Genomic DNA, 25,005 nt, shown 5'->3' on the forward strand with positions numbered 1-25,005 from the left:
ATAAGATAATAGCCAACTCAAATTGTTATTCCAATGGTCAAAATTTGGGTTGTGAGGGTTCAGAAGCAGAATAAGCCATACATAAAGATAAAAAATCTGTTGTGTTTGTCATTGGATTAACAGAATGTGATAAATGCATCCCAAGCCACAGTTAAGGGTTACCCTTTTAGAGGGAGATATACCAAGCACAAGGTTTCCTTCCAAAGATTCAGGTGAAAGATGGAATGTGATGTGAATCCAAGACATAACAAAAAGGAATGAAATTATGGTAAATGAAGAATGAGAACAGTGCAAGAGCCATGATGTGAGAAAAATAACTCAACGAGAGGATAGTTATTTGACAATGAGATCCATCCAAATCTTCAATCTGAGTTGTTAGCATGTGGCAGGCGAGAATTTGCCATCTGTCACAGATATTTGATTTACAAGAATATTAAACAGGCAAGCTATATGTTATGTGAGGACCTATAAGAGCATGTGTTTAGTCCTGCACCCACTCTTGACCACAGGGCGTATCCTGAGTGGTGGGCCGCGTAGGCAGCCACCTAGTCAGCCGCCCCGTTGGCCTCTCTGAGTACATGCTTGGCCTCGAAGGCCACACCATCCCTTACCATCACCTCAATATCCCGGATTAGGAGGTGGTCTGTGCTCTCACCACTCGGACCCCTCTAAATCCACCCAATGACCGTAGCCGAATCGCCCTCCAGGATGATCAAGCCGGCCCGCAACACTTGCCGCACATGGCGAAGACCGGCCCAGGCCGCTCGCAACTCCGCCCTCGGAACTGATATGTCGAACAACTAGCAGCCGCCCACTACCACTACCTTGGAGTGAGGGTCCCGTATAACAAACTCTGCCCTGCCTCGCGTACCTCCATCCGCCTAGCTATTTTGGATAAGGTCCTAAATTGTTACAATTGATATCAGAGCGAACTCGGCCCATAGCTTATGTAGATTAGGAAACACTATAGTACAGGTTCATAGAAGTTGACCATAGGCCGGTTGTAGTGCTTTTTATTAGATTTGAATGGATTTAAACTCTTAGCTTGATAAATATGTTAATGCTTGAACGAGAGGTGTATGTGAGGACCGTGTGGGTATGTGTTTAATTCCGCATCAGTTATTTAGCGAGAAAATTTTGGATCCATTTTGGTAAGGTCTTAGGTTGTTATATGTTTAGCTCAAAAAAACATCTTGCTGCGAGCAAAGACTATATGTGAGATGAAGAATACTTCCCCATATCATTTAACAATAAAAAAATATGATGCAGTTGAACTTGTGAAGGCCCCAAGGGCAGGCCAAAATTAAATTGTGGCGGGAGTGCTTGCTCTGGCGGGAAGGAGGGAGGGAGTCTTCGAGGCTCTGCCGCTCTGGGGCTTGACCTCGGCTGTGGTGGTGAAATTTGGATCAAAATGAACATTTGCTGGGGTCTGGGTTTGAAAGCTTCGAGTTTCGGAACGGAACATATATCCTTACAAAAATAATTTCTATATTTATTCTTTAGAAATTATTTTATATATATATATATATATGTACTTAAAATGTCCTGTATTTACACAAATTTTTTTATTACATTTTTAACTAATGTACTACTAAATAATTTTTAAGTTCAAAGTAGCCTTATTTTCTTTTACAATAATATCCTTGAAAATTTTATATAAAAATATATTTTTTCCGATATAAATTAAATATTAATTTTTTTCAAGGATATATATGGAATTCGACTTGGCATATGAAGGCAAATGAAGGGGTAGTTCTATATACACCCCCCCTATTGCTCAGGACACCTCCCAAAAACCAAAAAAAAATACCCAAACTAACCTTTAGTGTAATTACCATATTGCCCTTGAAATTTTCTCAGTACACCCCCCCTTCCTCCTCCTCCGTTTCGTTTTGAAAAGAAAAAAAAAAACACCCCTCAAACCCCCCTTAAACCCCTCGATCCATTTACATCGTTTAGGCGATCTTTGAAGGAGATTTAAGCCCCATTCGAAGCATGGACAAGCAACTAGTGATTTAGGACGAAGAATCGGCCGCAAAGGTACGTGTTCCACCTTGTTTCGAAATTTTTTTTTTCACGGTTCGTGCTCCGTTCGGCACTGGATCGCCGAACAAAAGGCTTCTGTTCGGCTGAACAGTGCCGAACAGAAGCCTTCTGTTCGGCAACCCTCAACCGAACTCTTCTGTTCGGCTGCACAGTGCCGAACAGAAGGCTTCTGTCCGGCACTGTGCAGCCGAACAGAATGCCGGCGACGAGAGGGAGAAGGGGGAACGGGGGGGTTTTGGGCGTTGGCGAGGTGCTTTGGGCGGAACAGTTCAAAGGGAGACGGAGGGGGTTTGGCCGCCGGCGAGGTGCTTGAGGCGAGGTTTTTTGGGCGGAAGGGAGAAGCCGGCGGGTGTTTTGGAGGGGAAGAGCGGGGTGGGGGGGGGTTTGGGGGGTGTAGAGAGCAATTTAGGTGAGGGGGTGGGGAGGGTGGGGGTAATTTAGGAATTTTTAATTTTTTAGGGGTGTCCTTAGCAAATGGGGGGGGGGGGGGGGGGGGGGGGTGTAGAGAGTATTTAATTTTTTTTTAATTTTTGGGGGGTGTCCTGAGCAATAGGGGGGGTGTATATAGAACCACCCCAAATGAAGGGAGGTTCGCCTTGCAAGCGGCGGCGAGCGAACAAGGAGGGAGTTTTGTCCCACATCGGCTGCGCGTGAAAGGGGAAGACCGAGCAGCGGCTACAAAAGAAGCGGCACGGGACACGATGAAGCTCATACCTTTCTCGGCCTTTTGGCTAAGATCAAGTGTAGTATCTGTTCTTATCAGTTTAATATCTGATACGTGGGCCATCGGCCCACTATGATATTAAATTAATTTTTCGTGGGGGAGGGCCCGCCACGGTGGCTTGCCACTGGGGCCCTCGCGCGTCGCCCATGCGTTGCACTGCTGCATGGGCCTGGCGCACCCCTACCAAAACACGATTTAAATATTTTTTTATTTCTGGTATTGGGGAAGAGTCTGTTGAAAAATATTTTATTTAGAATCTCAATTGAGCGCTGCTTTTTATATGGTGGAAAATGGCTTTGGGATAAGTTGTCAAGATGTTTCGATATTTTCTATCATGGGTAAATAAAATAAAACGAGCTTGGCAAAACTTTTCTTTTATGGATAAAAACTAAATAATAACTTACCTATGAATATATTAGTCAATAAAAAGTTGATTAAATTTTTCATGATATTTATCCAAAAAAATGGGCTCTTAATGTGGGACAAAAAATTATAAAACTTGAAAAACTAATGGATGCCTATTATCATCTCTTTCTATAGAAAAGCTTAAAAGAGAAGGGTAATTAATAAAATGTGAGTATTATAGTTTATTTTTATCACTTAAAAAATGACCAAGATAATCAAATCATAATATCCATGAAACATGTTCTTTTGCACGCGTGAAATGTTAATTTGATTTGTTATCTGATAAAGGTGCCAACTGATGGAGCTAATATGGATTACAAGAAAATTGGGTTTGACTTCTAAATTCTGATCCCTATAGACATGTAAAGGAAGAGCAAAAGTGAAGTGAGTGCGAATTTTTTATTTATCACTTACAAAATGGATGGATTATCAATAATATGAACTGATTTGATCAATTTTGATAGATCAAATTTGAAAAAGATAAGATTGTGTGTGTGTGTGTGTGGGAGAGAGAGAGAGAGAGAGAGAGAGAGAGATAGCATCAGGAGTGGTTGTCTAGAGCATGTGGAAGAGACGAAAATACTTAAATTTGAATCTAATGCTGATCAAATGAGAGAAACTCTGTATTTTTCACTTTTACTCATATACATAGTCTATACATATATATTTATAAATAAAGATTTCAATAAAATAGGTTGTTTATCTTTAATTTGAATTCAAGGCCTATCCAACAAGAGAACTATTTACTTTTCAATTTTTGCATGTACATAATCTGTATTTATTTTTTTTAAAAAAAAAATAAGGCTGCAACTATTACAATTCAACCATAACAACATATCTTCCTCACAGCACATCAGTTTAGATTTTCAATCTGCTGCCCTTTTTCCCTCGGGGAAAAAAAAAATCCGTTGCTTTTCTTTTTCCCCCTTCCCTCTTCCTTTCCCTTTTTTCTTTTTCTGGGGAGATGCCAGCTCAATGTGATAAGAGAATTTCGAACATGACTTTGGGACATCATGATTGTAAGTTTACAGTTCAATAATTGATGAATACAAGAACCAGCAATGATATTTTGAGTTGTTAGTGGAATAATACACGTTGCATATAGTGGCAACTGCATCCTGTTTGAACTTAAAACTTTGCCTTTCTTCCACCATTGAAACAGTTTCTTGGGTGTGGCAAAATCCTTGAGCATGGGCATATACACTGATTCAATCCTATAAGCGAGCTTGGGATGGTCTTTTGCACTTACATAAAATCTCATTTATATCACTCTTTATCACAACTATGTCGTCAAAACATCAGGAAGAGTAGAGTGCGCACCAAGAACCTTGCCACCAACATCAGGAAAGCATTCATGCCCAGGCAAAGGGCCAATTTTTCCATTCCTCTCTACCTTAATTGGGTATCTCATTAGGTGTCCCTTCATCTCCTTAATCTCTGGGTCTACATAAGAGTTCCAGTTATCTTCTGCTAGTTTGTTCACACATCTGATGCATTCAAGGCTTTGTGGTCCATGAAAACAATCTTCAACCATGCCTAAATGTTCAGCCCAAAGAGACATTCGGTACCCATAAACCTGTATAGAAATTTGGAGCATTTTCATAGTTAATCTAAAACTGGCATGGGAAACTAACCTGAGATGAGAGACATGATGCCATGAAAAATCTTAAGGATTTATTTGAAACTACCATATGTAACTTAAAGATTTTTAAAACATGAAAATAAACCAAGTGATAATGAAATACGCACCTCAAGTAATTTTAGAATTTAAAAGTAAATTTTATTTCTTCTAGAGTCATTTGGAATCGTCCGAATAGAAGGAGATGCTACTGGCATGCATAAACACAATTGAATGATTAAGGAAAAGCTCGTGCAATCCAATTCAAATTGTAATTTGTTGGTTGTTTTCCCAGAATTATTCTTTGTTTATATTTTCTTCAATATAACCTGGAGATTTGTATTACAGAATTCTGTTTCAGCAAACTAATGGATGAAATTAACTTCAACCAAAAAAAAAAAAAAAAAACTGCATGCTTTTGGACAATTAGAGAATGCTTCTTATTGAAAAGATGGCCAGTTTCTATGATCTTACTCAGTTGACACATCTATTTGAGATTTGCAAGGGCATGATTTCCAGATCCTTAACCAGAATTAATGATCTAGGGATTCAGATACAAGCCAGAAATGGGTTTTCTTTCCTTCGTCAAATGTTAGTCTTGCAAGTAAATAATCACAACTAGACCAGAGAAGTTAAGGAACCCTTATTAACACAAGTTAGTGTTGCAGGTGCAAGTTTAGTACAGTGTATTCTTTTCTGAAAAAAAGCAAAAAATGTTTATACCTGTCCATGTGGATGAGTGCCCTTTCCAGCCCATTTATGGTGTGGTTGATAAGCACCCATTGCAATTTCAGTGTCCCTTGAACCTTCCATAGATCTCTGGTTAATATTGGCAGAACCAATGATCACATATTCATCATCGACAATCATCCCCTTAGAGTGCACGTATATCATAAATCTACGTGACTTCTGAGCTGAGCGCTGCGGAGAAGGATGCATTGGTTCATCAAATTCACTTGAAAGGAACTATGCAAAAACTATTCTTTGTTGATTGAATTATAATGTCATTACACTTAAAATAAGCACAGAAGATTCAGCCAAAGAAATTCCAGATAAGAGAGTTCCAAGTCTGAACCAATCTATGCATCACATAACTGATAGTAAATTTTCAAATAGAAAATCATATGCTGCACTGAGAGAAAGCACAAGTTACTCTGACAGTTAAGATCCAACTCTGCTATGATTGGATGGAGGATTGATAATGGTTCAAGAACAAGGGAATTTAATATATATTTATGGTGAGAAAACAAAAGAGAAATAGATCACAAGATAACAAAATTCTACCCAATTTGCCTTCTCAAGCTCCAAGGCATGTAGCTTGAAGAAAGTGTTGAGCCTTCCAAAAGCACTCAAAACATGCAAATGCTATTTTCTTGATAATGCAATATGCTGATAGAAGTTCTCCCTGATTTTTAACGCATGACCAGAAGTTCTCTCAAAAAAATATCAATTTTAAAGTTCTTTTGAAAAAAAATTATGAAATTCTTGATATTGTCAATAGCGCAATGTGGTGATAGAAGTTCCGTGTGATTCTTAATACATGACTGAGAGAATAATGCAGTGGTTTAAATGAAGCATTGCCTTGTTTCCTCTTCATGTTTACATTTGTTGAGTTTAAGCAATGCTTGGAGGGTTCCACAACAGTACTTCAACACATGACAAGGGTGTCCATGTCCAGGTGTCTGAATGAATCTGCCATAAGGACCTTTAAGCAATTTGACATGAAATTGTCGCTATTTTACAAATGCATTTGCATGTTATTGATGTCATGAATAACAATCTGACGAGTTGCTACTTAATTTCTCTAAATCAATAAGCTAAATATTATATCAGAATTAACAACTTTAGGTGGAAATTCTGAAAGTAGATATGTTATGGTGAAGACATCATAATTGGATGATTTTAGTATCAACGAGTGGAATGAAGTTTCTCACTTGTTCAAGATTGACATGTTCAGAAACCATGAATTTGGAGAGCCTGGGCAATATTGGTTCCGCTCTAGTTGTTTGAGTTATAACTATGTAATGGAACAAAGTAAATCTCCCTACCAACCAGTTGGAATGAAGATTTGATGGTGCTCTCTCTCTCTTCTCCAAAAGTTGCCATGTGGAGGAGCTTGACATGTAGAGGGCTGACATTAGATAAGAGCAAATTGCAGAATTATCTTGGGATTATTATTATATTGATAGTGCAATAGTGGGCTTGTATTTTGCTGTGCCTTGTTGATGTCAAGTTTGTGCCTTAAAGATGAACATGTTTTTAATGTTGAATCTGGCCTTCTTCCCTCTTCATTCAGACCTTTTCATAGTCCAAGGCATACAATAGAGGGTAGCTCTTATATGGAAGAGCCTAACTTGCATAGCCACTAACTTAAATTTGGTATGCTGTAACCAGCTCTGTTATTTCATGAGAATCTCTCTCCTGCCCAAAGTTGCATTAGCCAAAAAGCTGACCGAACTAGCCATTGATGTTAGGTGGAAAGCTAGTTACAGAATAGTTTGAACTTTAGTGACTGTTGCTGATAGATCTCCTAATCCCTCTAAAAGAACGAGTTTGTTAGTTGAGGTTAAGGTTTATTGTCAATAAGCAATATCATATATTTCTATTTTCCAGGTCCAGTTTCATACTGAATCTATACAAGAGGATTGCAATCTTTGATCTGGTTGTAAAACAAGGTTTCCTTGGTTTCTACCAATTCCATTTGATTTTAGTACTTTATGGGAAATATGTAAGTAAAACTGTAAAAGTATATTAGAATTCTGTTCCATGAAATTTTTAAAATATCTACCGATAGTAATTAACTTCCAACAAAAAAAGAATGCAGTCGAAAATAACATTTAAGTGAAATACATGATTCAGATCTATATGTAGTTAAATCAAATATCATAGATAATAGGATACATCTTCTTTGAAATAATTAAGAATCATCAGTATATTATCATTCTTAAAGTTTAGACATGGAATGGTTGATGAAGATCAATGCCCAAAATCCAAATAGTTTCTTTTTATGTCTTTTAGATTAGTCCAAATAACCTAACAACCTGTACTAACAAATCTTATCTTGGACAAATATCTATCCAACTGTAGCACACTATGTTTCCTCTATACAATAACTAATCATGTAATATCTAAAAACAACATATCTTAAAGCCTTCTATCATGTCAAGAACCCTAAAATAGACTTAAGCTAATACCGGAGCTCATAACATTTTTTTTCTTTTCCTTTTCTTTTGAGAAGATGGTGTCAACAGGCACCTCTCATTTCATTAAGTAAATGAAATGGGATACAAAAGATTACCATTTCTTGCTTAAAAGTCCATTTCCTACAAATATATAAACACAAAAAAACAGAAATTGTATTTCTGTTGCCAAACTTCACAAGACAAAGTAATGATATGGAGACAACAGAACTTGTAAAACCAAAAGAAAGAAAAAAAACTAGCTAAATATTCTTATGTCTATATAATGTATATCCAAAGTGATCTTTATTTTGGTGCCTATGTGATTTGAGAGACTAATTTAAATTAAAATGATATAGACAAATAGTCAACTAAAAAAGTTACGTGTGATGTGAATAATACATAAATGAGATATATACCTTTAGAAATAGATCAAGGGCTTAAATTCATAGGAAAAAAATGCAAGAAGTTGAGATAGTTTAAAGTAGGTCAGTAAGCATAGTATTCTCTTTTCAGCACTTACATCTATGAGAGCTCGTATTGACGTACGTTTAATCTCAGACTGGTTGTGTGCTACGAAGATCTTAGCTACTCATATAGGGTTAAAGAATCCAAACAATACTTTCTTGGCTAGCCTTTTTGGATTAGGTCCTAGATCATTATAAATAGTACCAAAATGGACCTGATCCATAACCCATGTGAACTAGGAGATACTTCAGCAAAGACCTTTTTGGGGCTCAATAGGCCGATCTTGATATTTATGATTGGATTTGATTAGATTTGGACCTTTAACCTAGCTAGGATGCCTGGGCTTAAACGAAAGGGGTGGTGTGATGACTCGTATAGGAATATGGTTAGTCCCACATTGGCTATACATTGGATAAATCTAAAGTACTTATACAGGGCCAGAGAACCAAAAAATATCCTATGGCTAGCCTTTTTGGGTTAGGTCCCAGAATGTTACAATATCCTTTTTAGTGAATAAGAGTAAAGTATACTACAGACATTAGCATACCATACCAAGAGTCGTTAGGCAAAAAGTCATAAGAAATTTGGTAAATATCAACCAAATCAACATATAATACTTCAAGAATACTATACTGCGCAAATATATTTAAGCTAAATTGATGAAAAGTCAGGTTACATAAACATGACTATGGCTGTCATAGCCTAAGACCTCACCCAAAATAGCTAGTCAGAAGCTATTTTTTAGGTTCCTTAGTCCTATATAAGTACCCAAGCTCTTTTCGGCGAATAACCGATGTGGAACTAAACACATGCCTGCACGGTTCTCACATACTCTCCTCGTTCAGGCACCGATGTCCTTATCAGGCTAAAAGGTTCAAATTCAATCTAATCTAATTATAAGCACCACGATCGGCCTGTGGTCAGCTTCCTTGAACCCGTACTACAGTGTCTCCTAGTCCACATAGGCTATAGGCCGAGTTCGTTCTGATACTATTTGTCATAACCCAAGACCTCACCCAAAATAGCTAGCCGGAAGACACTTTTTTGGGTTCCTTAGTCCTGTATAAGTATCCAAGATCTTTTCGACGAGTAACCAATGTGAGACTAAACACATGCCGGCACAAGTCCTCACAATGACCTCCCACATATTTAATGTTGCTACATTTTGGGTTTCAGAAAACACTTTACAGCAACATAACAGCTCTATTCTGTTGTTCATCAAAACATAAGCTGCATATACATGCATAGTGCTGGAACAATGAAAATATATCAGTGGACTTTTAAACTGGTTCTTCTGTAGTAGTTAGTCTTATCCATAGAAAAATCTTGATCATATCATTCGGGCTTTTCAAAATAAGATACATATTTTTGGCAAGATATAACTGAGAAACAAATTTCAAGCACAAAGCTGAAAAGAGTAGGAAAAAACATACCAGTGCAGTATTATCACTAGAAATTTTCGGTGAAGATGCTTTTTCCTTTGGTATGGGCTCACGCCTTCCAAGACAATAAAAGTTCAAATAATCCTGTGGATGATACTTGTCAGAAAGACTTTCTTCCTGGAGAGCCTCACCAACAAATTTATACATCATAGCCATTGTTTGTCCCTGTCAGTAAATGATCAAACATGAGGTTATGTATTTCCAGCTTATCATTGGTCTTCAGAGAAAGCAAATAGAGTAATGGCATATGCTCTGAGATACTAGAAAGGAGAAGTAAAGCTTGCATTAGGGCACAGAGTGCAAGGAGTGCCTTGAATACTCTATTCAAATAAATATTGAGGATAGGAAAAAGAAGCAAACAAGGTAGAGTTGATCATGTAACTTAAATGCAACAGGACAAAGTGCCTTCCTCGAAGCTTACTAGAAGATATATTGTTATAGTAGAGAATCACTATCATTAACTAAGATACCAAAATGCAGCTCAGTGTCACTTGTTTCATTTCATCTACTTAAAAGGAATATAATTTTGATTATCTGATTGCAAATTTACAAATGCAAGATAATATATTATGCAAGTCTCCAGATTTCATGACTCTCATAAATATGAGAAGTTCACATATTTATGAAAATTAATAGATTAATAGAATGAAATGTCAGATATTAATCATTGACCTCAGTGTTGTTAGACACATACCATTCTACATCATATCAGATTTACTTGCTACACTTTCAGGATCTTTTAATTTGGTATTAATATCTGGTTCACCTTGAGCTTTCCATGAGATTTAGAAGAAAATTTCAGAAGATTGGAAATTTGGAACATCTGTAGCCAAACTCCATATTTGAATTTAACAAATGCATTCTTTACTTAATTCTCATGTTGTTGCCACTTACATTATTGGAATATTGTCAAAAGCCCAGCAAACCAGAAAATTGCCAACTGCTGCAAATTTTGCCAATTTTTTTGGAATTTAGGGAACAAAGTATCTTTTTCTTTAGTACAACTGAATTTTCAGAAGCTGGTATGCAGAAACTCAACCACACAAGAGGATTCATCTTGGTAAGGAAGCTCATTCGGCCTAGGTTTTAATTGTCTTTATTGATGTGCTGACATCTCCAACTTGAAGGAAAAAGATTTTTTCCCTCCCTTGATAATTATTCAGTAAACAATTCTTTTCATAAGAGAATATGAATGTGGTCATTTAATAGGAATTGCCAATCGGTTAGACAATTAATGAGCCTTTTTATTTATGCAGATAATAGAATTTAAATATGCTAATCTGAACCTGATTGACTTGGCAAGAGGGTCAAAATTATTTAACTCATCCAATAAGAAATCTATATCTTATTGATCCTTGAAAATTTTTTAATAAAATGAACAGTTGAATGGATAGAGAGCCAATTCAGTTGGTGAGGCAATTTCAGATTTTTGCTTATAATAATAGGCTGTTGACTATTAGGCTAACCTTGTTTTGTAGGCTAAGATTTTGTCATCCATCATGTACATTAATTTACTAACTAGAATATGCCTCGTGAGTTGTGACAATTTCTAAAAAACAGTGCAATCAGAAAAGAAATGTTTTCCCATTTTGTTTAGTATCAGTTTCTGTACTTTGAAGAAGTGCAAGACATAGACTCTGATTTTCAAATCATTTTGCTAAATTGAAGATGATTTTCAAATCATTTTGCTAAATTGAATACAAAAACAAAGAAAAATAGCCAAGAATTTAGAATTTGACTATGAACTTCTGGCAAAGACTGGAACTCTGCAAGATTAGTTCTTAAGAAACCTTCTTCTGGAAGCTATACATGGCATGATTGTGTTCATGAAGCCCAGTGCAAGGTCTTTTCTTTCACCCATCATTGGAGAGAGTGAGAGACATTGGAAAGAATGTAGACAAGCTTCTCTTGCCCTTACATACAGGTTATAGCTACAACATAATGTCATAAGTCTATCTATAGAGATGTTTCAAGCTTGCAAAACTCGATATAGTTAGAGGTTCCCAAGAAAGATACAATGTCCTTCTCTCTAATATATTGCATTTTTATTTTTCAGGTTTTAATATAAACTTCAACTACTTGGTTTCGGAAAGAGAATCATGATGGCAAAAACAAATTTACAATAAGAATAATTTAACCTGCCAAAAGAGGATTTCCTGCATGGCAGCAGCAGTTGGAATTCCTTCAGGCCACATTGGTATTACAATATACACTGAAAAACGTTCTCTTGCCTTGATCTTGCTCACAATCTTCAAAGCCAACTCCATGGGTATCAAGTTATCTGCACCTGCTTCAGACAAATGTAAACAACATAACTTCCAAAATGTCCAATTAACATAATAATTACAGTAAGTCTGGATTAGCATATAACAATAATATTTATAAGAAACAGAACCAATATTGTATTAAGGAGTGTAGATTACATAAGACTGAAACCTAATAGTGGGGTTAGCAATTTTAATTTTTAAGTGTGGTCATATTAAAATCTGCAACATATACAGGCTAGTTGCTGGCATAAAATTGGTAAATCAGGAAAGTGATCGTATATTTTCAGAAAAGGAATCTCAAATTAATTATTTTTAGAAAATAACCAAAAAATAAATACTTAGAGCATACACATAGATACATACAGTATGTAAGAATATGCAACAGTATGTGAATAATCATAGAACAGAACAGCTTAAGGAATTTTGTAAAAGAAAAGTTATGATGTGCTTAACCATTGGCAATGTCAAAAACATATATAACTTGCATATTGAGCATACCACCAAGCACTTGCTCAGATGGTATCATTCTATCTCCTCTTGCCACTTGGGCAAGGGGATGGGAGTTCAATTCTGGTTGGAGTCAGACCCCCAGGAGTGACGTGGGTATAGCCTAAAAAGGTGGGGGTTAGCCCACCCCCCCCCCCCCCCCCCCCCCCCCCCCCAATCTCAGAAAAAGGAAAAAAATGCATATTGAACATTGTAACTAAATATAGATTGCGTACAATAGTTAACAAATGGTTACTTTTGGTGTATGCATTATCCATTATGTGGCGAATAAAGGTACTTAACAAAGCTTAGTTATGTGTTTTCACATTTATGGATAAGAATCTCATGTTGAACATAAGATCTAAAAGAAAGGTCCATAGATTCATATCACATATGGAATTTTGGTTGCTCATAGGGAGGTTTGTTCCTCTTATTTCTCACAAATAATGCAATAATAGCTGCAAATCATGTAGTTGGAAGAAAGATAAAAAAATCCAAGATCCAGATTTTCTAATTTATTACAGATAATTATGTAACTCTATGAATCTATTTATTTATTTAGAGTTAATGGTCATCAAGGAAGAAAGCTGTGCACAAATAATTTATTAGGTTCATTGAGGACATCTATGTGGAAGTAGTGACAAGGGTTCGTAGTTGTGGCGAGGCAAGTGAACAGTAAGGACTATTACTGAGATGATTTTAAGTATGATGTTAACTGATCTGTATTATTTGCAAATATACAGAAGTAAATGATGTGAAGAGAACAAGCTTAAAACTAAACTGAAATTATGGAGGAACACTAGACGATAAGCGAATAAGAACCAATAGACCGAAAGAGAATATGCAGTTGCAGTTTCGATGGGATCAAAAAAGAAAATGAAGCTGCAACAGAAGTTGATGAACATAATACCACGCACTGTTATTTCTGTTTCTTTACTCTATATGAAAGAATGAAGAGACTAATGAGCATGAATTCATGATTATACATCTAGGATGTTGTACGACACTGCAGTCTTTGGCAACTTTATGGAAAACTTGTAGAATGATGATAAGGCCTATGATATCATATCATTCAAAACTTCAGGCAAAGGTATAAGAAAATTCAAATATGTTTCGGTCTGCTAAAATCTTCTGGTAGGAGTGAACATATTGGAGTTTATGATTGCTTTCATAAGCTCTTAAGCTCTCAAACATACAGTATAAAAGAATTCACTAGATTAGTTTGACTACCATTTTACATTTTTTCCTTTATGCTGTTAGTGCTTTATATCTGTTTTTGTACATGATTACACATGGCCTGGGGATTAAACAAAAAATCACCAACAAAACCAAGGATCAGGCATAACAATTCAGTCAACAGGGACAAAACTAGAATGGAGGGCAAAGGGGTGGATCTCGATTTCCACTAGTTAAAGTTGCCAATGGCATCTAACACAATAAGTGTTTACTGAAAATTAACAAGACCACAGCTGTTTCCGTCGATAGAAAAATAGTTGGAAATATGTAAAACAAACTAATTTGAGTGTAAAAAATGTTTTCATGGGAAAACAGTTCCAAAATTTTGAAAATATTTCTAATAGATAATGTGTAGGTCATCTGCAAATCTATACAAGAATTTGCCAGTGATAAACTGCATCGAAAGACTTTGGTGCAAATATTAATACAAAAACAAGCCTAACATGTTCCATCTGAATATGCAGAACGAATTGAAAAAGATATGCTAACTAGAGTATACATACCCGCATTTTTATATGATGGCCAACAGTAAGAAGATCCAATAAAATACTGATTTTCTACATATATAAAATGCTGTGCTGATCTTATTGCTTTTACATATGCACTATGTATGCTCTTGTCTATTTTCAAATTCTTCGCACAGACGAGGTTCTGCAGAAAAAAGAATATCTTAGCACAACATAAGTACAACATCACCACTACAGTTATAAACAAATTATAACTGCACATGCAGTTAATTAATGACTTCTGATAGTAGCTGCTAGATTCCAAAATTTATATGTAATAGAAGCCTTTGCATAAGAAAATCATAGAGTTTCTTCATCTTAACCTTTGACTCTGCCTCTTGAACAACTTTTGGGAAACCTTTGACTGATCCTGAATCAATTGACCGGAAGATCTAGCAAGCAGGAGTTGTGTAGATGTCAGACCAAAATATTAGACCCTACTATGACACAGTAAAGTTGTATTGTAGCTGACCTGCACATGCCAGTTTTCTGGGTTCTGTTCATCCGAAACATTGGTGTTAGACTTGTCAGAGACGGGTGTAATAATCCATGAAATTCTTTCGATCTTTATCAAGGCATCGTCATGCCAATGTGCGACTTTGCTAAGTCTGAAATCTCGCCATTTTGTAGCTTTTCTCCATCTTTGTTCAAAATTTGTTAGTATATCATGTGCAGCAGGACCCTCAATTTTGCAATGTAAATCATGCCATGGTTGTCTCGGGCCATAGCTGTTAACCTGCATATGTAATCAGACAAGAAAAATTTTTAACATAGTATGAGGAACTTTAAAAATAATGTTAGGAGAAAGCAAATCTACAGAACTCCATGATAATGTATAGCCTCAATAGAAATATGAACTGCAGAATTTGATTCTTCACTTATTCTAAAGTTACATTACTTTAAATAAAAATAAAATCTCATAAACTGAATAAAAAATCATATACTATAAGGGTATCACTGAAACAGCATGTCCAATAAAAGTTGAAAAGTAAGAATTACTTCCTTGAGCGGAACAAGCTATTACAATTATAATCATCAAGCCCTATCCCAGCTATTTGCATAGGCTATGTTGTTTTTGCTTGCCATAAATCCTGCTGAGCACATCCTAAATGCTATCATAAACTTTCCATGTCTTTATCGTAGTTTCTATCCATAGTCTTTTAGACCTTCCCTCCTCTTCCTAAATCTTTTTACAAAGATTAAAGTACCTCCTGTCACGCCCCAAATCCGGGATATAACACAGCTATGCTACCTTAGGGTATTTCCCACGATAAGATAAAGCCAATCATAGCATCTTGTATGAAAATTCAACTCATACAAAACATAATAATAATGGTCTAGAGCATGGAATGCCGTACCGGCCCGTACGTACCGTGCCGTACCGGCCCGTACGTACCGTGCCGTACCGGCCCGTACGTACCGGTCCGGTCCTAGACCGGTACCGGAACCATAAGAAAACCGGTATCTCCGGTTTTCTTGTGCGTACCGGCCAGTACGGAGACCGTACCGGTCGGTACCGGCCGGTACCGCTTGGTACCGGCCTCGGGCCGGTGGCCGGTTCGCACCGGTACGAATTTTTTTTTTTTTTATGAACCACAACGCGAGGCGCTGTGGTTTTTGGCTCGCGGTACCGGCCGGTACTGTACCGATACCGGCCGGTACGTACCGGACCGGACCGGTACCGTACCGGTCCGGCCCGCCACTGGTACGCCGACCGGTACCGGTACGGCGGACCTTGGTCTAGAGTCTTCTATCAATTAGATAAGAATCAGATTACTGGTACAGAGCTTCTAAACCTAAGATTCTTATATATTCAAAATTTATATTTCAAAAATCCATAAAATTATTAACTACAAAGCCTCTTAGTATGAACTCCAAGCATGAACCATTCTTCATTCCTAGTAGTCCTATTCATCTGAAAAGAAAATAAAAGAGATACGAGCTACATAGCTTAGAAAGTAAACCTTATACTACCTTACCAGATTGAGCATAAGTTTTTACATGAATTAATGCATTATTTAGAGAAAATAACTTTCATTGGAAAATAAAACATTTCATAATAGTAATATACAAAGTAAGTTATAAGTCCAATCATGCATGTAGAAATCATGAACATTTCATATATATAGTTCCAAGTGTATAACATAAATCATAAGTCATTTAGCCAATTTATAATGCAAAACATTGCTCACAGACTTTCAATATTGTGGTCACTTTGTACCCATGACAAGGTCATCATTGTAGCTGACAAAGTATCATATTTCGTATTCTTTACTAACTTTATAGTTCATACCCATTGGTAGAGGGCCATTTTCGTTGGATACTAGCTCCAGAGTATTGACCGACATCACTTCAATGAGTTTGTCATAGTTATTTGAGAGCCTTTAAAATATTTATTTTTTTTCTTAAAATATACAGATATAGTAGGTGGAAAAAAACTAAATGGCATGATAATATTCATATTTCATAAACTAATTATTTTCATTAAAACATTCATGGAACCACTTTTCATAATAAAGCATAATCTGTATAGCACAAATGCCTGATCCTTTATTTTAAGAAAAACACAGAATCATTTTTATCATGGTAAAATAACCGACAGTTGAAAAAAGTAAGGAGTGTTTGGATTATTGACAAGTTCAAAAACTAGTAGGGAGTGTAAAGAATACTTACAAATTCGAAAATTAGTAAGTAGTATAAGGATTGCTTATACTACTTACTAATTGGGGAATGAGAATCTTCTTTGTTTTGGACGTTAAGGGCTCATCGAAAGAAAACAGTGGCAGTGGTGGCTGAAAAATGAAAAGAATTCAACCAAAAACATTCATGTTAAATTTCTCAACATTCTCATTTTTGGTACTAATTTGCTTTCTTGGAGCCCCTTAATTCTCCTGTATTCTAAGATACTATAATAGACCTTATTGTTACAATATAACTTTTTTCTCAACTCGCCAATGTAAAATGCATCAATCACATAATATATTATTGGCATTCCTCCCCCACATCCCTTTAGCTCTAGTTGTAGGACATATATCTTCACATCTCTCCCTTTTCTTCCATAGAGCATATCCTAACAAATGAATGTAAAAATTTAATAGTATCTCACCATCAATTGCATGATGTTGCATTTCTAGATATTTTTGGTGGTATAAACCATGATCAATGGTGTGAATCTTTGATTTAGATGCCCATTACTAATTTTGGAGTCGAAAAGAGTAGATCCATCTCCTCTCAAGAGGAGTAAAGTCCATCTATATATATAGGATACGAGGAAGATTGCAGAAATCAGGGTGAGGCAAAGGTTCAAACCCAGGTTAGTGGTATCCAACACCAAGTAACCTTAACAACTGAGCCATTTGGCACTTTCTATGTAAGGGTTGCAGATGTTATTTATGGACTTGACTGCAGAACCTAATATTGATAAAATCTTCCACATGCCAAATAGCATGAACACCTTACCATACCTAAGGTTGTAATTTTAGTATACATATATTGTTATGAAGAAATATAAAAAGGTTTCCACTTTTTGCTTATTTGATCGCAGAAATACGAATACAAGGCATAATCCAAAGGGGTACAGAGCTCACATGAACCTTTTGATATGTTACTCTTAACAATATAAAGCCTCACCAATGTGCCCTAAGACAATGTAAGAGATAAATAAGCCCCTTTAGACAACAACCTCAACATTACCACAATTCGAACTGGGATAATTTTATCAAGTTTATCAGGTTGCTAAGGCTAAGTAAAAACTTGCAAAGCAAATCAGCAAAGTACATTAGAGAAAAATAGATGTAAAGCAAAGTGTAAGACCAATATTAAAGTGTAGCAGGAATTTCTGCAAATTGACTCATTGGAAATAGTATCATTGGAAGAAAATGTCTTATTCCAGTCATTTGAAATAGCCTTATAATTCTTCCATTCCCTTGACACCAGTAACTTTTCAAATCCTTACATCTTCAACCAATAAATTCTAGGCCTTCCTATCCTCTTGCTTAAATGCTCAACAAAGTCCAAATGACTCTTTAATGTGCCTTGCATTTGATAAGCAACATGAACAAGCCATATTACACAATAAGAAAGATACATTGTTCGATTTGTGCAATAGTTCACTACAGCAGTTGCCATGGCAGTGAACTTGGTGATTGTTTATTAGGACATAGGTGATCTTAAGCATACAATGATTGTGTCAAATTGTTATCTTAGGCCTTCATGACTTGACTTCAAGTATTAGAAAATCATATGGTGTCTGAAATAAAATTTAAGGCTACTCGTAACGGAGAATGGATTAAGAATTCAAATGCATTATTATGTGAGCATGCATATGCATGCCAGTTAGTGAGCATGCAGAAGGTTGTGGGATAGGGGAGATAAAGATAGTATTTTCAAGGTAACAATGACGAAGAATATAGTCAAATGTAGTTGCTAGAAAGAACCTAGCAAATGGCATTTCCGTAAGGTGCATCAAGTATGCAAGTATCACTCATTCCCTTAAGTGTTCTCTTCTGAAAAAACAATAATATACTTCATGTTAGCTGGCTTATAGGCTATAGGCACACTTGAAAACTTTATAAGGTTCAAGTAGCATAAATCTTGCATGAAAAACAGCTGGTGTAGCACCATAATAGAACCCACATGCTCATTATTGAAGCTGCAACATGTGCATTATAACACTCTGCATATCTTCACATTTGTGGAACGTAAATTTACATTTAAGTTCAAATGTAGCAGGGATAGCTCAATGGTGGGAACGCATGAATGTTGGACATAAAAATTAGTTTCAAATGAGCAGAAAAGATATCAAGGGTGAAGTCTTGGGAAATGAGAAGCTATGATATTTTAGGTTGCAGGATTTGCAAGGGATATAGAAAGTACACACTGTTGTAGGTACAAGGAACCTGCATGCACCATGCATCACAAAAGTGCCCTTGCTGACTGGGTTCCATCTGACACTTTGTGTGGGACCACACAGAACCCAGGGAACTATGAGATACAAGTTGCATGGAGGAAGTTTCAGACATCTGCATGGAGATTTAGCGAAGTTCAAGAATTATACTTGTATTTATTTTTCAACATAAACATAGTTTCTCTTGTGCATGTGCGAAGCAAACACACCATGTTTAAAGCTACATTGTGCATTATTTATCAACATGAACTAACTATAATTTAAGATGCATGCAGTAATAGACCTTATAAGAATAAAAACAAGAGGATAATAATAGCAGAGGATAGGAAAGGTTAGCTGTCATTTTATTTTGGTGCTATCATATATTTGCTTTCACTAAGTCAGAAATTTCAGTTTCTAATGATATTGCTCCATGAAATAATGGATACAATGAAAAATATACACTTATAGTTAAATAGTTAAGACAGACAAAGGTTGGAAGCTAGTTCATAGGATAGGAATCAGGGTTCACAAAGCAAAGCTATAAGAACAATAACTCAGCCCAAAACTTGAGAATTTTGTTGTTCTTTTGCTGCATTTCATACTTAACAAAAATTCCCTCCTGCATGGATCATTTTTACTAGTCATTATAAAGACGAGGATCAAGAAACTGCATTAGATCAGTTCTCAAACTGCCCTTAGAAAAAATCAAATGATCTTAGGACTAGAGACTCAGAATTAGAATTTACCAAAAATCATGTAGAATTGATGATTATTGGAGGATCAATCATCCAAACTATTGCAATTCAGATTCAAAGAAGTTACAAGTGTTCTATCAACCAAAAAAAAAGTTCCATATGGAAATTAGAGAAATTAATCCGAGTCCATGTCAGTTTACATGCATGTATTGCTCTGATAATAGATAGCAATCTCATCAAATCACCTAAAAGAAAAACAAAAATTTGGTCTCTTTATCAACATCAGGTTTTATAAAAATTATAAATCAGCATTACATTGCACACAAATTCGTAGAATTTTCAAGGGTTGGTAAAAATTGAAATACATACTTACTGGGAATGTAGGATTATGAAAATCTTTCACAAAAACACTATCAAGATTTTGGAAGAGCTGGTGTTCAGGTGTGTCATATCTACCATCGCATAAATCCAGACCACCAATGAAAGCAGTGATTTTCCGATTATTTCCACCAGCTTGAGTGTCAACAAGAACACACTTTTGATGATGGGTAAATAAAGTTCCTACAACCTGAAACAAAAAAAATTGTATTAGTGGCAGCAACATATCATTTCTCAAGTCTATAATTAATAAAGGAAAGCTTTGTTTTATTCATTATCAACTTGATATTTACTAACCTTCATAATGTAAAGATGCATTTTAGCACAAGATAAATGACATGAACACATAACAAACATATATACATACATACTTGTACATATATACATGTATATATATATATAGATAGATATAGATATAGATATATGTACGAATGCTGGTTTGTTTATATGTGTCTGTGTCCACACACACATATATATTCTGTAGATATGTGCATACACACATATAGAGATATGCTTGCTTAATACATGATCAAGTGACCTCCAAACTAAATGATTTTTAGTTTCTTACAATATTCTTTACATTGTAGATAATGATCAATTTAATGGATTTTCAATTTGGGAGGTCCATTATTAATTTTCATGGGGAAGCATAAGAACCAAATGCTATCTAAATATATATGTATATGTATGTATCTATACAATTATATTTTAAAATTTTTAGTAACATTCTGTTCCATATTTTCTATGTTGGATATTTCTTTCAATGTACTATATAAAATTTTTAGCAAAATGCTAAATGTTAGAAGATTCATGTAGAAATGACAATTAAGATAGAACAAAGCATGTATATTTGACAATAATAACACTTGATCAGGCTAGTATAGTATATGACAAGTATACCATTGAAAACTACTCGTAAGTTCATATCTTATTCAGTTACATATAGAAAGACATCAGACTCACCTGTTGCTTGAAAATGCTTAGTTTGTTGCTGGCGTAACGAGGAGCCAGCACACAATGAACACTTGAGTGCTTAAAAAATTTTCGGGTTTCTTCATCATGTGTGTGCATGACACCATCCTGCATTCAGCCTAAGCTTTATTCAATCACACCATTTTTCATTTGGATGAAGCAAAAAAGGTAAAGCACATAAAAAGCAGCAACTTGTCTCAAATTAGACAGCTGTAAGCTCAAATGGAACAAATTTCATGTCTAACAATATCTAGAAAATGAGAAACGATAAGAATCATTGGAAGAAAAAAAAACACAGGCAAAAAATGCATTAAAATTCTTATATCATGATAGCAATCTCATTATTACTGATACAAGTTAAAAATTTTGAAAATTAACATGAAAACAGAGAATTGAATGATTAAAAATTTCTGTCATTGCTATCCAAAGTGAATCAACAGGTAATAATCCTTGTTCTCTTCCAAGGAGACGGTTGACAATAAAGTTAAGCAATAGAAAATAGGAAAATGAGGGTCTTTCTTTTGTAAAATTTGTGAACAATGTTGACTAGTCCATATGCATGGATTGATTATTATGGTTCTTCCAATCTGACATATAAATAAGCTTTTTTTTCTGAGAAAGAACTTGAAAAGGAAGGACATGTGGAACAACAAAGTATAAGACTTGACATGAAATTTCTGTCTCAATTTCTTCTCTTTCTATATGTGACTCATATTTATGAGATCACTCACTGGCAACGATAATCAATTATCAAACAAAAATCTCATGCAATGATCGATGAGATAACAACTACCGTTTTCAAGTAGAATTTGTCATGTGAGGTTTTATCATCCCAAATCAACATGACAACACGTACTCCTTCTTGCGTCTTGTACTTCAACAGCTCCCCAAGAGATAGCTCCCCTCCATTAGGCAATGTCCTTGTTGGCTCCCTCACAAGCTTCACTGGGTGATAGATTGACCAGCCGATGACATAGATGAGGTGATGGGCTTCCAGAATTGCATGACAAATGTCTTCCCAACATTTGTTGTGCCCATAAGTCTTTCCCCCATCTAATTGGATAGCAGGCAGCATGTTGTCAGGAACATGAGCATCCTGATAAAGGGTGACATTCCCTCCTGTACGAAGGGGAAAGTATGCATTAGGGACACCCAAGTATTCTGAACCAGCTCCTACTCCATCTTTATATAAAGGGTTGTCTTCCATAGGCCTAAACTTCAAAGATAAGTGCAGTTCAGGATAAGGTTTCATAGGATTTCCATATGGACCGACTACCGGGAACCAACCACTTACTGTAACACCAGGCAGAATTTTGTCTACAGCTATTGCAGCTACCCCTATAAGTTGTGCTCCAAAGACATCATTATCCTTAACTTGAAACTCAATTTTTGAAACTGGGTGAGCTACAGGAACACAGAAGTGTTCTTCCCATTTGGGATTCTCACAGTTTGGAATTACTCGAGTTTGAGCTATTGTTGCTCCAGCAACACAAACAGAAACATAGGGATCGCTGGTTATAATCTTGCGCATACTTTTATGCCTATCTTTTTGCTTATCTTTGAGCTTATCTGTTTTCCCGCAGGGCGTTGTGCAGGTTCCATAGATAGTGAAACATTTTATCATCCTGTCTGTAAATATATCCATATTTGGAAGTGATCTAGCTTCCAAGATCCATATGTCCAAGTCACCGTGCAAGAACTTGACATTCTCAACCTCAGTCGACCCTTTTCCCATACTCTCTGAGTGTTGAACTGATCCGCTGTACATTGATAAGGGGTAACACCATATATTCCTTCCTTCAAAAAAGTCACTTGGCAAAGGGCAGAAGTAAAGTTACCCCATCTCTCATACCTTTTAATCCTCAAGCTTAAAGACTGACAACTTTATTTACTTTCTGTAATTTAGCAGAGAGATATCAATGCCCATGCAATCAGAATGTGAAAATTAGGAATGTGAGCGCAGATGCTCTTCACAAATTTCTTCTTCTTTTCTTTTCCTTTTCAACTTCTGTATGTTAAAACATAACAGAGATGGCCTCCTTCTCCTTAGATCAGCCCAAAATTTACCACCAAGCAACCTCCATAGAAGTCTAAGATATTGCAATTAATCAGTTTCAAGATACCAAATACCTCAATAGACAGTTCACTGAGTCGAGCTACTCTCTGAAGAAACAAACTTTTTAGAACTAAATATCTCTAACTTTAGCAAATACTGTGTTAAACCGGAATGGGACATCTAAGCAACAATCTCCAACTTCGCACAACCAGCACTCCCGACGCCGGCAGCTGAAAGCCTGAAACAAGATAAACCGCAAAGTGCAAGAGATGTAAACTAGATGTCCTCAAGGTTTTTGTGCATGAAAAGAAATACGAAATTTAAAAGGATAATATTTGCTACCAATTAACAAGAAAAGGGTAAAAAATAAAACGGTGTCTAAGAAGCTAAGAATGCATGATTATTAACCAAAAGCAGCCGTCCTACACCATCATATATCTCATCCGTAAACAGACAAATCACTTGAGGCAAAATTAATAGACGGAAACAGAAACACAGTTAGATACAAGACGCATAAGAACATGACTGATTTGCGAACCATTTATAACTCAAGGAGGTGAAAGATCTTAGAATAATGCCAAATTATGTCCTTAAACCATAGAAATTGTTAAATGAACATTACAAAGATTATCTTGAATTTCAGCCTCCCTTATCATCAAAACAAAAAAAGAGAGAGAGGCAGAGATTACACAAACAAAAAAAGGGGGAAAGTGCTTTTTATTGCAAAGACTGTCTTTTTATACCCACACAAAAATAAATCCATGCAGCGGCAACGGCAATATGAAATGCGGATGAATCGAAACAGTCTGAGGCTCGATTTTTGTATTGCTCCAAATCATAATTCATCCAGTTATAAATGGACCAAAAATCGTTACTTTGTCATTATGAACTAGGATTGCACGAACTTCTTTGTTTTTTTTTGAAGGGAAAAAGGGGTTGAGACGGGGTACCTTAGGAATCGATGGAGGAGCTGGCCGAGCAAAGGAGAGAGGACTGAAATGGAAGAGGAAAGACAGAATGGCGGATTAGAGTTCCCAACGAAAACAACAAAAAAAGAAAAAAAAAAGGTATGGGAGGCTCAGACCTACCCATGAGGCTGGAGAGGCCAGAAGACCGTTGCATCGCCAAGGAGGAAGAGAGGGTCAAAGCGGTTGCTTCGCCGATTTAAATGGCGGGAACTTTTATCGGCCAAAACCGTGTGAGTCGTTTGCGCACGGTATCTGGTGTTGTGTGCACGCAACTCTTTTCATCAGTTATGAAAAGCTATATATTTTATATTTTTTTATACTCCCATATATGGTCAGATTTTTTTAATCCATGAGCCCAATATATAAAATTTTTAATAATAAAGTTAAAGAATACAAGAATAGGTTCGAACTCAGGATCTCTGCTCTGATATCATATTAAAATCACTACTTATCTTAAAAACTTAATCTATTAGGATGAGATAGATTTATTTATATATTTTATATTTTCTTATATATAGCATCATCCCAAGTGCTCGTGCCTTTAGGAATTCTTTGTTTCCAAGAGGCTCCTCTATTTTTTTCTCTCTCCCTTTAGAATTCTTTGTTTATCATACTAATACGTACCTTTTTCAAATAGACACTTTCTTTTATGAAGAGATGCGGAAATAAAA

General features: G+C 36.0%; 1 protein-coding gene and 1 non-coding gene across 2 annotated transcripts; one reads left to right on the forward strand and one right to left on the reverse strand.

Annotated features, from left to right (window-relative positions):
- The first annotated feature begins 2,756 nt into the window (after positions 1–2,756).
- On the forward strand, positions 2,757–2,953 carry LOC113462057. Its single transcript, XR_003384287.1, has one exon. It is a non-coding gene; the product is annotated as a U2 spliceosomal RNA (small nuclear RNA).
- Positions 2,954–3,688: 735 nt separating this feature from the next.
- Positions 3,689–24,606, reverse strand: LOC103716603 (phospholipase D delta-like). The gene is made up of 12 exons (XM_008804655.3): positions 24,455–24,606; positions 24,317–24,359; positions 22,104–23,604; positions 21,302–21,418; positions 20,334–20,528; positions 14,850–15,113; positions 14,701–14,769; positions 14,375–14,522; positions 12,021–12,169; positions 9,874–10,047; positions 5,517–5,714; positions 3,689–4,751 (listed from the first exon to the last, which is right to left on the reverse strand). Exons 3-12 carry the CDS (start codon positions 23,076–23,078, stop codon positions 4,458–4,460), a joined length of 2,583 nt encoding a protein of 860 aa, XP_008802877.2. The 5' UTR covers positions 23,079–23,604; positions 24,317–24,359; positions 24,455–24,606; the 3' UTR covers positions 3,689–4,457.
- Positions 24,607–25,005: the final 399 nt, after the last annotated feature.

The sequence above is a fragment of the Phoenix dactylifera genome, chromosome 1 (assembly GCF_009389715.1).
Source record: "Phoenix dactylifera cultivar Barhee BC4 chromosome 1, palm_55x_up_171113_PBpolish2nd_filt_p, whole genome shotgun sequence".
Classification (NCBI taxonomy): domain Eukaryota; kingdom Viridiplantae; phylum Streptophyta; class Magnoliopsida; order Arecales; family Arecaceae; genus Phoenix; species Phoenix dactylifera.

Bases quoted from the DNA above. Each gene is read 5' to 3' on its own strand.
- LOC103716603 (XM_008804655.3), bottom strand. From the start codon at position 23,078: ATGTACAGCGGATCAGTTCAACACTCAGAGAGTATGGGAAAAGGGTCG. The intron at 12,170-14,374 runs GTATGTATACTC...TGTCTGAAGCAG, and splicing joins GCCATCATATAAAAATGCGG to GTGCAGATAACTTGATACCC. The intron at 5,715-9,873 runs GTATGTTTTTTC...CCTTCTCCGCAG, and splicing joins CTAGTGATAATACTGCACTG to CGCTCAGCTCAGAAGTCACG.